The sequence below is a fragment of the Dreissena polymorpha genome, chromosome 6 (assembly GCF_020536995.1).
Source record: "Dreissena polymorpha isolate Duluth1 chromosome 6, UMN_Dpol_1.0, whole genome shotgun sequence".
NCBI lineage: Eukaryota > Metazoa > Mollusca > Bivalvia > Myida > Dreissenidae > Dreissena > Dreissena polymorpha.
In genome coordinates, this window is record NC_068360.1 from 14,530,952 (window position 1) to 14,543,214 (window position 12,263).

Sequence of the window (12,263 nt, forward strand, 5' to 3'; positions counted from 1 at the left end):
GTTTGAGCAAATAAATGATGTTTACTGTGTTAAACTTGCTTGAAAATGATTTTTTTTAAGGAAACTAACGAACGGTTCTCGGCCTTGAAAATGAAAATTTGGCCTTGAAAAGTCCTTGAAAAGTGCTTGAATGTAGGTTTGAGATTTCTGTTTGAACCATGGCGTTAATTGTCATCCCAGATCAACCTTTGCAGTCCTCACAGGCTAATTAGGATGACATTTTTCGCTTTTATGGAGTTCACCAACAAACTCACAAAGATGGACTAGAAAACTGTGTAAAGGGAAATGAAAGAAGCCTCTTTCTAGGAAAATGGGGCTTATTGCATGTGTGTAAAGTGTCATGCCTGATTAGCCTGTGCAGTCTGCAGTGGCTAATCTGGGATGTCATTTCCAGCCTAAACTGAATTTTGGCAAAAGGGAAACCTCTTTTAAAGGTACAATTAAATTCAGAAAGTGATTTAATATTACATGCCCTTAAACCTTTCCCACTCAAAAGCAAAGTGAAAATGGCTATATGCAAATAGCTTAAAACCAGGCCAGCCTGTAAGTGACTCGCAGCCTGTTCAGGTTTTATGCTTTTTGCTACTCATCATCTTCTAAGGGTATGCAGGTTTTTTTTACCTTATATAACAGACGCTGAATGTCGGCGTCTACCCCCATCAAACTAGGCTGTTTTTTTCCCCTTTCAGAACCAAAAATTCCCCTTAAAAAAAAAAAAAAAAAATTTAATAGAAAGATGTGTCTCATGATTATAATATCTCAATTCTCTTTCAATTTTAATCTTGCCAAACGTAATAAATTATGAAAAAAAAAATTAATATTGTGCAAACATGTACAAATGTATTGTAATAATGAGACAGTAAGTAAACAAATCCCCCAAAAAGGGGAACGACGCGAAAATTCCCACGCGCACAATTTTTCCCCAAAGTGGAAAATCCAGCTTAAAATCCCCCCACATAAGGGCTAAAGGCCCCTTCCCCCACAACCCAAAAAACCCCCTGGTATGAAATTAAGGCTTAACAAATTGAATCTAGTAAGAAAAGTCTTCAATTTAATTAGATTTCTAAGAGACTACAAATGTGTCAAAGTGCATATCTGATTGGTACAGGCTAAAGGGCTAAGAATAATTTTTCTCATTGACAGTTTGAACAACCTGAATTAGCCAAATTAGCCAGTGCAGTATGCACAGACAAAACAGGAAAAACACTTTGTGCTTTAACTGGATTTTTTGTTTTAAAAGAGAAGTTTAAACAAAATTCTATAAAAGCAAAAAGTTTTGTCCCTGATTAGCCTTTGGATTCTGCATGGGCTGATCTGGGACGACTTTTCACACATGTATTAAGCCCAGATTTCCCAGAACAATTCTTTATTCACCTCATTAACAGTTAAAACTATCTCGACAAGCAGATGGTTTCTGCATGGTTGAGGATTAAACATATTGATCACATAATGTCAAAACGTAGTTTAATAATTGCAACAATTATTACCTAATCGTACTTTCTTATTTATTTCCATCATCAACAGTTTGAACTACCTAGACAAGCAGATGGCGGGTATTCCCCCGATACAACGTAACGCTGACGAGTGGAACCCTCTGTTCACGTACAGGAACAGCCTGGTACAGGGAGAGCACGAGATCCACCCCATCACGCTGAAACAGGCCGCACAGAAACGCTATGGCAAGAAGAGGAACGTCACCAACATTGACGGTGAGTGAGACAGTCTAGTGTACTTTTGAAGACCTTTTTTTTTTAGTAGGAGGAATGTCACAAATATTGACTGAGAGATGGTGGTTGGGTACTTTTGAAGCCCAAATCTTTTGAGATGGGTGCTTATATTTAAGTTGCGAAAATGACTAGCCTGAACAATCATGCAGTCTGACAATGAGTTATTTTGACCACTGAGACCACAAAACCTTTCTTGACTATATAGCGTCCAGAGTAGCTCCTGACTAGACTGCACAAAGGCGCATGCTGGTCTGGATCTTCATTATCCACATATGGCATATGACTCGTATATTTATATATTTTAGATAAAAAAATATTGTCTTGATTGTTCTAATCAACCATTCTGGAGCATGATCAATTTAAGTGGAATGCTGCAGTGTTTAGAAGTGGTTTTGTATTTTAATGGGTACTGAATTATATTGAGTTTTTTTAAGGGAAGTACAAATGACAAGGGCCACTACCCTTCACTATTCACCCCTCTGTGACTGTTTACAGGCACGATCACTGATGAAACGTCCAACCACAGCTGGGATGCTCAGACCCCAGGACCAGGCTTCATGCCCCAGCACCAGTCCACCGCGTACCACGCCGCCACCAAGCGCCGCCGAGTGGACGAGGAGAGTAACCCGTCTGAGCCGGGGTCAGAGGCTGACTTCCAGGAATCATCGTGAGTTGCTATTTATTGGTTTGAGCCACGCCCTGGGGAAATGTGGCTTACAAAACTTTTATACATTCTAAAATCAGTGAATTATAGGATTTCTGCAATTCAACAAAAATATTTATATATTTAATTCTTTCAAATTTCAGTGTGAGTCACTCTCTGGGTAACAGGGCAAAATGTGTGTGTGTTGAGCATCGTCCCAGATAAGCCTGCAGGGCCCTCAATCTATTAAATCTGCCGCCGAATTTCAGCGGCAGTCCCCCACCTGAAAAGTATATTTTTTTCGCCTTTAGGGGGGCAATATTCCCCCTAAAAAAAAATAAAATAATTTTTTATAGAAAGATGTGTCTCTCATGATTATTATATCTCAATTCTATTTCAATTTAATCTTTTCAAACATACTTAATTATGAAAAATGCAATGAATATAGTGCAAACATGTACAAATGTTATAATGAGAGAGTAAGTAAAAAAATCCCCCAAAAAGGGAAACGCCGCGAAAATTCCCCCTCCTAAGGGCTGCAGACCCCTTCCCCCAAAGTAGTGTGAGGGCGCTGGCCTGCAAAGTCTACACTTTCTGCTGCTTTTATGGATTTTTTTAAAGGATTTTTTTTTCTCAAGGAAATCCTGTCTATGTGGAGAATGTTGTCCCTGATTAGTTTCTGCACAGGCTTATCTGGGTTGAGACTTTACCCACATGGATTAAGCCTTGTTTTCCGCAGCTTATATTGAATTTTGTATGAGTGTTATGTATTTTTTTGTTGAAGTTAAGGAATCCCAAAATTCTCTGTTTTAAGATCGTGAAAGAGTTATGTATATGGTTGTTGTTGTTGTTTTGCTTTTGAATGTTTTCTTGCGTTAATTTTTGGGTATGAGAGGGAGGGAGGACTTTTGTAGGTTTTTCTATGGATTTGTTATTCTTTATGTCATTTGTGGAACAGAAAGAATGCACATAAAGTACTATTTATGAGAACTCTTCTATCAGTTGCTATAAAAAAAAAAAATATGTTATTTTTTTTTATTATTTTTACTTTTGTGTATCTTCCTGGACTCCTTTTTTTCCATTATTGCAATATTGAATTATTGAGTGTTTTGATATTGTCATGCAGTTCTAAAAGTATTGCATTAAGAAAACTTCATGCAATCTTTTTTAGTCTGATATTGTTTTGTGCCCGTGTTGCATGCATTTGTTATTTCTCTGCTGTTACTTCCAATTTAGTAAGGATGATTAGGTTTTACTAAAAGCTCTGCTAACTGCAGAGCATTCAATAAATGGCTAGACTGCAGTTTCTATGTTCAGCTTGGCAAAGTCAAGGTGTAAGAGAAAGGGATAAAGATAGTTCTATTATGCATTTAATTAAATTATCACAAGGTATACCTTCAAATTGCCCAATTGGGGGAAGAAAGGTACCATGTGCCTTCTAATTTCAATGTCACATGGTACTTTTTTGCACCAAGGCGGCGAAATATTCTTTCATAAATAATTTTAGACCTTTTCATTCGCTGAATTTTGTTTGAACAATGCAATGGCGTTTTTTTTTTAATGACATCTCACTGTGTAATTATTTCAGAAAATCCCTTATAGTATTTATCAAAATATTTTTTGTAAAATTTAAAGTGGTTTAATTTAAATTAAAATAAGTTTTAATAGAGATCTGACACAAGTTTTCATTAAGTTATGATATTTATTAAAATCAACTGATTTATTAAAATCATTGATATTTTGCAAATTTTGGACTTAGTTTTATCAAAAACAAAATGACAACGCTTGTCAGATCCTATATGTTCATAAATTCTGTTCCTTTAAAAATATCTTAAGGCATTCCTGAATAGGAGTCAATTTTTGAGTTGGGGACAAAAAATCTTAAAATTTTCTAATAATTTAATTACCACATGTTGATCCACAAAGTAATGTTTGTTTTCCTTTCTTTGTATATTTTTTTCATGCATTTCATTCATTCTTGCATTCAGTTTGTCAAAGAAACTACTCTAAATTGCTTCCCCCATTTCAAAAAAGTAATTGTATGGTGTTTGTTTTTTCTTAATTGTGCAGACCTATTTGGAACTTAAAAAGGCTTTACCATTTCTTTATTTACGATATCCTTGCAGTAAAGGGAGTATATTGGGGTCACTCTCTGTCACTTTCTGTCTTAGGCCTGTTGGTTAGTCAGTCAATTTGTCCAAATGAAAATAAAGCAATTAAATTGGAACTAAAAACATGATAACACTATTAAACGTAGATGTAAGAGGGGGTAATCATGTGATAGTCAAGATGGCGACGTCCATGCTGAGAATGTAAATTTTGGCTGTTTTATACCCTTTATTAATTTTGTTAAAAGCTAAGAAATTTTGCAGGGGATAAAGTCAAGATAAAGAGGGAATAATGATACAAAATAAACTAGTAAATTCTTGCTGATATGACTGAAAATTTAGTGGCATAAAAACAATTAATTCAAGTAATAAATGGTTTATAACAGACACATAAGCAAAAAATGCCTGCTTGGCATGGACATCACCATCTTGACTATCTCATGATTAGCCCCTCGTGATGTGCAGGACACTTTTATTACCCCAGGGATCTACACATTCCTAAGTTATTTTCCTTTGAGAATAGCCTTCAAAGGGATGAAGGGGTAATTGGCATGTTTGTGACAAAATTCTGGTTTGTGGTTTAATGCAAAAACACTATTCTATATTCCTTTTTTTTTGATAATCTGAATGCTTTTGTATTGTTATTTTCTGAAGAAATGGGTTTATTTCTGAAGACGAAATTAATCTGTTTGTTTTGGGTGCATTATTCTGACAAGATTGCAAATACATTGTAAAACTGGGTACTACAAGACAGTTTTTACATTAGTGTTGTCCCAGATAGGCCTTTACAGTTCACACAGGCTTGTCTGAGAGGACACTTTTTGTCAAAACTGGATTTTGGCTTGGAAGAGACTTTCTTCAACCAAAAATACTATTTCTTAAACCAAAAATACTATTTCTTAAACCAAAAATACTATTTCTTAAACCAAAAATACTATTTCTTAAACCAAAAATACTATTTCTTAAACCAAAAATACTATTTCTTAAACCAAAAATACTATTTCTTAAACCAAAAATACTATTTCTTAAACCAAAAATACTATTTCTTAAACCAAAAATACTATTGACGTGGAAAATGTGGTCCCTGATTAGCCTGCACAACTGCACTGGCTAATACGGGACGACACTCAACGCACCCAGTTTTAACAGGTTAAGGCATATATTTTATGAAAGAAAATTCAAATAATATTTTTTTTTAAAGATGTTTCTTGAAACATGAACATATAATGTGTATGCCCATTTCTTCAAACTGTGTTGGGTTGTTTTCCATTTCACTTTTGTTTTCTGTTTTGAGTTCATAGTTTTTGTTGTCTTGCTTCATTTCTAGTGTTTGGGGGTGAAGTGTGAGCAAGGCTGACGTGAACAATGTCCCCACCCACCCGATATCTGCAGCCCTTTAATGGACACAGTGAACCACTTGTTTACATTGATGGAATAGGCTTGGAATTTTGTGATTAACCTAGTGTGAAGAATGCGTTATACTCTGGTTATAAAATGAAACAACCAGTTAAATTTTCCAAATGGAAATATATCAACAATTGTGAACTCTGTTGAATTGTAATATTGACAGATCCATCTGTTAGTGCAAGTATATGTTTACTGTGAACTTTTAATGGATATTTGTATGTGCTTTGATCAAATAATTTGAGTGTGTTTCTGTTAAAAAAACTGCTATCAATTTTCTAGTTAATAAAATTTATTGATTATTCCAGAATTGCAGTCACACGTGCATACTTAAGGTTTATTTTTTTGTATTTATGTAGAACTTAAACCCAAGGCAAATGTTTTATGGAAAAAAACAACAGCTTGCACAGAATAGGCATGATTATTTCACTGTTTCTGCCAGGAAATGTTGTTTATTAATTTCTGTAATATTGCATGCATTGGTATATTGTGTTCTTTTATATTGTGTACATATTGTATATGCTTCTCTTAAACTTGGAAATACTGCCCAAAATCAATTTGTTTCCTCTACAAATTAAATTTTCAGCATCTTTAAACCTTCAAATAATGTAAAAAAAAAGGTTACTTGTAAATTTGTTGATTTAGTTTGAACATCAAAATTTACACAAATAAAATACAATAAGGATTCAGTTCTTTTATCATGTTATATTTTAACAGGGGGGGTTGGCCTTTTCAATAACAGAATTGCTCTACAAAAAGTTTTCAAGTTTTCAATGTTAAAGTTAATAGTTTTGAAGGACTTTCTAAGACAGCATGAGTGGATAGTAGGATAGGGGTTTGGATATTTTCCGTCCCTTCTCGATGTTCTCAAAACCACACCCCTGTGTTGTTGTTTTTTTCTTTCAATAAACATTGCTGCCATTTGTTGGCGCTTTTTGTATAAGTCTAGTGTGAAACATTGTGAACACTACCTGTTCAGTAAAGTTCATTGGGGTGACAGGAGAGCGCCTTTGGCCACCTTTTTTTCAGTTGTTACATTCATTATCAATGTAATAAATTTGCATTTTTATCATGTAAAAAATCGCTGTTGTCATTTATGTTTTATAGGTCAAGGCCTATATGTCATAGATTTAGACATTTTTAAATGTGCAATCTATGTATGAACTAAATATCTTCAAAATAATAAATTGAATGTGTTGAGAGAACAATACATTTTTGTGTTATTTTGCTATTCTATTATCATTGTAAGATAAAAGTTTTCATTGCACGTTTGGAAAGCACGCTTTAAGTTTCTGAAGCAATATGTATGAAAGACCTAATATGCCAATAAATACCTCTTTATAGTATAGAAAAATGTAAGTGTCCCTCTGTTATACAATTTATTATCCTCTGCAAAATGTGGAGAGATATAGAATTGACGTTGTCCATCATTCCGTCTGTCGGTCTGTCTATCACACAATTTTGAAATTGGAGGGGGATATTAATTCAAAGAATCTGCTTGTTTTTACACAGGACTTCTATAATGTAGCAGTAAATAAATGTTTATAAAGCCTTAATTGCATTGATACTCTTTGATAACATCAATGTCTTTGTCACTGTGCTATACTAAGTTCAGCCTCAGCAATTGGGGGTGGGGGGATAAACTTTTGGTGACTTGTTGCATAAATCAATAAATGAATGCCACTTAAAGGTTAGTGCATGGCAACATAAAGGAAGCAGAACACAGCTGCTGTGGATAACTTTGTACAAAAAAAGAAGCCTTGCTTATTTGATCATGCAACTTGGTGTGAAGGTTAGTTACAGAGTGATGTGAAATTGCATTTATTGCCGATTTGTTGCAAGTTGGAGGGTCATAATTAGTTTACAACCAACTCCTGTGTAATGTTAACTATATTATCAAGCATGCAAATGCAAAGTGTCCATAAACAGGTACTTTATGTATGATTGAGCAGAATGGTAAACACAAACAAAAAACTGTGAGTTGAGCTCCAAAACTACTGAACCAGACCTTGAATCCCAAATATTACCAAGTCTCTTATTACAAGATTAGCTTCTCACTTTTCACTGTTTATGCTCCCGGATCGAAAGATCGGGGGTATATTGTTTTTTGGCCTGTCTGTCATTGTATGTGTGTGTGTCCAAAAACTTTAACCTTCTTCAAAACTTTTGCAATATTCAATGTAGCAACTTAATATTTGGCATGCATGTGTATCTCATGGAGCTGCAAGGTCAAGGTCATACTTGAAGGTCAAAGGTCCAAAATAAATCAAAGTGACACATTAGGGAGCATTGTGTTTCTGACAAACACATCTCTTGTTAATGTTTCAAAATGAAAAAAAGCATAAATAATGATAAACAGAAAAATTACTGATTAATGAAAAAAGACAGACTACTAATAAGCTCTGTAGTTATCCCCCGCTAGAGGCGGAGGGATAGATATTGTTTTGGCGTTGTCCGTCCGTCCGGCCGGCACTTTTGTGTCCGGAGCCATATCTTGGAAGTGCTTTGGCGGATTTCATTGAAACTTCGTATGAGTATATATATGCATAAGAGGATGATGCACGCCAAATGGCATTGTACAACATCTGTTAAAAACAGAGTTATGGCCCTTTGTATCCTGAAAAAATGCTTTTTACTATAGGCACTTTTGTGTCCGGAGCCATATCTTGGAAGTGCTTTCGCGGATTTCATTGAAACTTGGTATGAGTATATAACTGCATAAGAGGATGATGCACGCCAAATGGCATTGTATACCATCTGTTAAAAACAGAGTTATGGCCCTTTGTATCTTGAACAATTGCTTTTTACTATAAGCACTTTTGTGTCCGGAGCCATATCTTGGAAGTGATTTGGCGGATTTCATTGAACATTGTTATGAGTATATATCCTCCGCCAGAGGCGGAGGGATATTGTTTTGGCGTTGTCCGGCTGTCCGTCCGTCCGTCACTTTTGTGTCCGGAGCCATATCTTGGAAGTGCTTTGGCGAATTTCATTGAAACTACTCAGAGTATATATATGCATAAGAGGATGATTCATGCCAAATGGCATTGTACACCATCTGTTAAAACCAGAGTTATGGCCCTTTGTATCTTGAAAAAATGCTTTTTACTATAGGCACTTTTGTGTCCAGAGCCATATCTTGAAAGTGCTTTGGCGGATTTAATTGAAACTTGGTATGAGTATATATCCCCCGGCAGAGGCGGAGGGATATTGTTTTGGCGTTGTCTGGCTGTCCGTCCGTCCCTTTTTCGTCTGGAGCCATATCTTGGAAGTGCTTTGGCGGATTTCATTGAAACTTGGTATGAGTATATATATGGATAAGAGGATGACGCACGCCAAATGGCATTGTACACCATCTGTGAATAACAGAGTTATGGCCCTTTGTATCTTGAAAAAATTCTTTTTGAGTGTCAAATATAATACTTTTGTGTCCAGAAGCATATAGGCGGGGGATATCAATTCAACGAATTTGCTTGTTGATATATTGTGTTGCAACTTTCATTCTTATGACTGATTGACAAAAGAGAAATTGAGAATGAAGCGTGCAATCCTTAAAAAAAAGTTGAGGAATCAGGGCAGCATTGTTGATTGATGTAGCATTGATAAGAAGATATAGCACTGTCACCCTCACCCTCAGTCCATTATAGGAGTGGTTGGTACATGTCACCCTCAGTCCATTAAGAGTGGTTGGTACATTTCACCCTCCGTCCATTAGCAGAGTGGTTGGTACATGTCACCCTCAGTCCATTAGCAGAGTGGTTGGTACATTCACCCTCAGTCCATTAGCAGAGTGGTTGGTACATGTCACCCTCAGTCCATTAGCAGAGTGGTTGGTACATGTCACCCTAAGTCCATTAGCAGAGTGGTTGGTACATGTCACCCTCAGTCCATTAGCAGAGTGGTTGGTAAATGTAAAACCCAGTCCATTAGTGGAGTGGTTGGTACATGTCACATGCAGTCCATTAGCAGAGTGGTTGGTACATGTCATCCTCAGTCCATTAGTGGAGTGGGTCATACATGTCACCATCAGTCCATTAGAGGGGTGGTTGGATACATGTCATCCTCAGTCTATTAGTGAAGTGGTTGATACATTTCACCCTCAGTCCATTAGTGGATTGGTGGATTCATGTCACCCTCAGTCCATTAGTGGATTGGTTGGTACGTGTCACCCTTAGTCTATTAGTGGAGTGTTTGGTACATGTCACCCTCAGACAATTAGTGGAGTGGTTGGTACATGTCACCCTCAGTCCATTAAAGGAGTGGTTGGTCCATGTCACCCTCGGTCCATTAGTGGAGTGGTTGGTTCATGTCACCCTCAGTCCATTAGTGCAGTGGTTTGTAGATGTCACCCTCAGTCCATTAGTGGAGTTGTTGGAACATCTCACTCTCAGTTCATTAGTGCAGTGTTTGATACAGGTCAACTTCAGTCCATTAGTGAAGTGATTGGAACTTGTCAGTCCATTAGATAAGTTGTTGGTACATGTCACCCCTAGTCCATAAGCAAAGTGCTTGGTACTTGTCACCCTCAGTCCATAAGTAAAGTGGTTGATACATTTCAAGCTCAGTCCATTAGTTGAGTGTTTGATACATGTCACCCGAAAGTCTATTAGTGGAGTGGTTGGAACACGTCCCCTCAGTCCATTAGTGGAGTGGTGGGTTCATGTTACCCTCAGTCCATTAGAGGATTGGTTGGTACATGTCACCCTCAGTCCATTAGTGGAGTGGTTGGTATATGTCACCCTCAGTCCATTATTTGAGGGGTGTGTACATGTCATCCTTAGTTCATTAGTGGAGTGGTCACAACATTTCACCCTCAGTCCATTAGTGGAGAGGTTGGTTCATGTCACCCTCAGCCCATTAGTGGAATGGTTGGAACATGTCACCTTAGGTCATTTAGTATAGTGTTTGGTACATTTCAACCTCAGTCCATTAGAGGAGTGGTGGTTCATGTTACCGTCAGTCCTTAAGTGCAGTGGCTTGTACATGTAACCCTTAGTCCGTTAGTGGAGTGGTTGGTACATCTCACCCTCAGTCCATTAGTAGAGTGGTTTGTTAATGTCACCCTCAGTCCATTAGTGGAGTGGTTGGTACATGTCATAGTCAGTCCATTAGTGGAATGTGTTTACATTTCACCCTCAGTCCATTAGTGGAGTGGTTGGTACATTTAACCTAAGTCCATTATGAAGTGGTTTGTACACGTCACACTCAGTCCATTAGAGGGAAGGTTGGTACTTGTCACCCTCAGTCCATAGTGGAGTGGTTGATGCATTTCACCCTCAGTCCATTATGAAGTGGTTTGTACATGTCACCCTCAGTCCATTAGAGGAATGGTTTATACATGTCACCCTTAGTCCATTAGAGGAGTGGTGTATACATGTCACCCTCAGTCCATAAGCAAAAGTGGTTTGTACATGTCACCTTTAGTCCATGAGTGGAGTGGTTTGAACATGTCACTCTCAGACAATTAGTGGAGTGGTTGGTACATGTCACCCTCAGTCCATTAGTGGAGTGGCTGGAACATGTCACCCTCAGTCCATTATTGGAGTGGTTAGAGCATGTCACCCTCAGTCCATTATTGGAGTGGTTGTTACATTTCACCATCAGTCCATTAGTGAAGTGGTTGGTACATGTCACCCTCAGTCCATTAGTGGAGTGGTTGGTATATCTCACCCTCAGTCCATTAGTGGAGTGGTTGGTACATGTCACCCTCAGTCCATTAGAGGAGTGGTTGGTACATGTCACTCTCAGTCCATTATCGGAGTGGTTGGATCATGTCACCCTCAGACAATCAGTGGAGTGGTTGGAACATGTCACCCTCAGTACATTAGTGGAGTGTTTGATACATGTCACCCTCATTCCAATAGTGGAGTGGTTGGTACGTGTCACCCTCAGTCCATTAGTGGAATGTTTGATACATGTCACCCTCAGTCCATTAGTGGAGTGTTTGATACATGTCACCCTCAGTCCATTAGTGGAGTGGTTGGTACATCTCACCCTCAGTCCATTAGTGGAGTTGTTGGTACATGTCACCCTCAGTCCATTATTGGAGTGGTTGGTGCATCTAGCCCTCAGTTCATTAGTGGAGTGGTTGGTACATGTCACCCTCAGTCCATTAGTGGAGTGGTTGGTACATGTCACCCTCAGCTCATTTAAGGTGTGATTGGTACATGTCACCCTCAGTCCATTAGTGGAGTGGTTGGTACATCTCACCCTCAGTCCATTAGTGCAGTGTTTGATACATGTCACCCTCAGTCCAATAGTGAAGTGGTTGTAACATATCATCCTCAGTCCGTCAGAGGCGTGGTTGGTACATGTCACCCTCAGTCCATTAGTGGAGTAGTTGGTACATGGTTGTCCCACCTAGGCAAATCTTGTTAAATC

The 12,263-nt window shown here is 37.7% G+C and overlaps 1 protein-coding gene across 2 annotated transcripts in view; it reads left to right on the plus strand.

Annotated features, from left to right (window-relative positions):
* LOC127833631 (cohesin subunit SA-2-like) overlaps nt 1-12,263 on the plus strand; it is a 98,655-nt gene that overhangs the window by 63,074 nt on the left and 23,318 nt on the right. The window contains exons 28-30 of one of the 2 annotated variants that reach the window (XM_052359012.1): nt 1,525-1,709; nt 2,223-2,394; nt 5,806-7,092. In XM_052359012.1, coding sequence (XP_052214972.1) covers nt 1,525-1,709; nt 2,223-2,394; nt 5,806-5,818 — 370 coding nt within the window. In that variant the 3' untranslated portion in view covers nt 5,819-7,092. Of the gene's footprint in view, nt 1-1,524; nt 1,710-2,222; nt 2,395-5,805; nt 7,093-12,263 lie in introns of those variants that run through there. The other variant, XM_052359011.1, reaches the window with a different exon arrangement.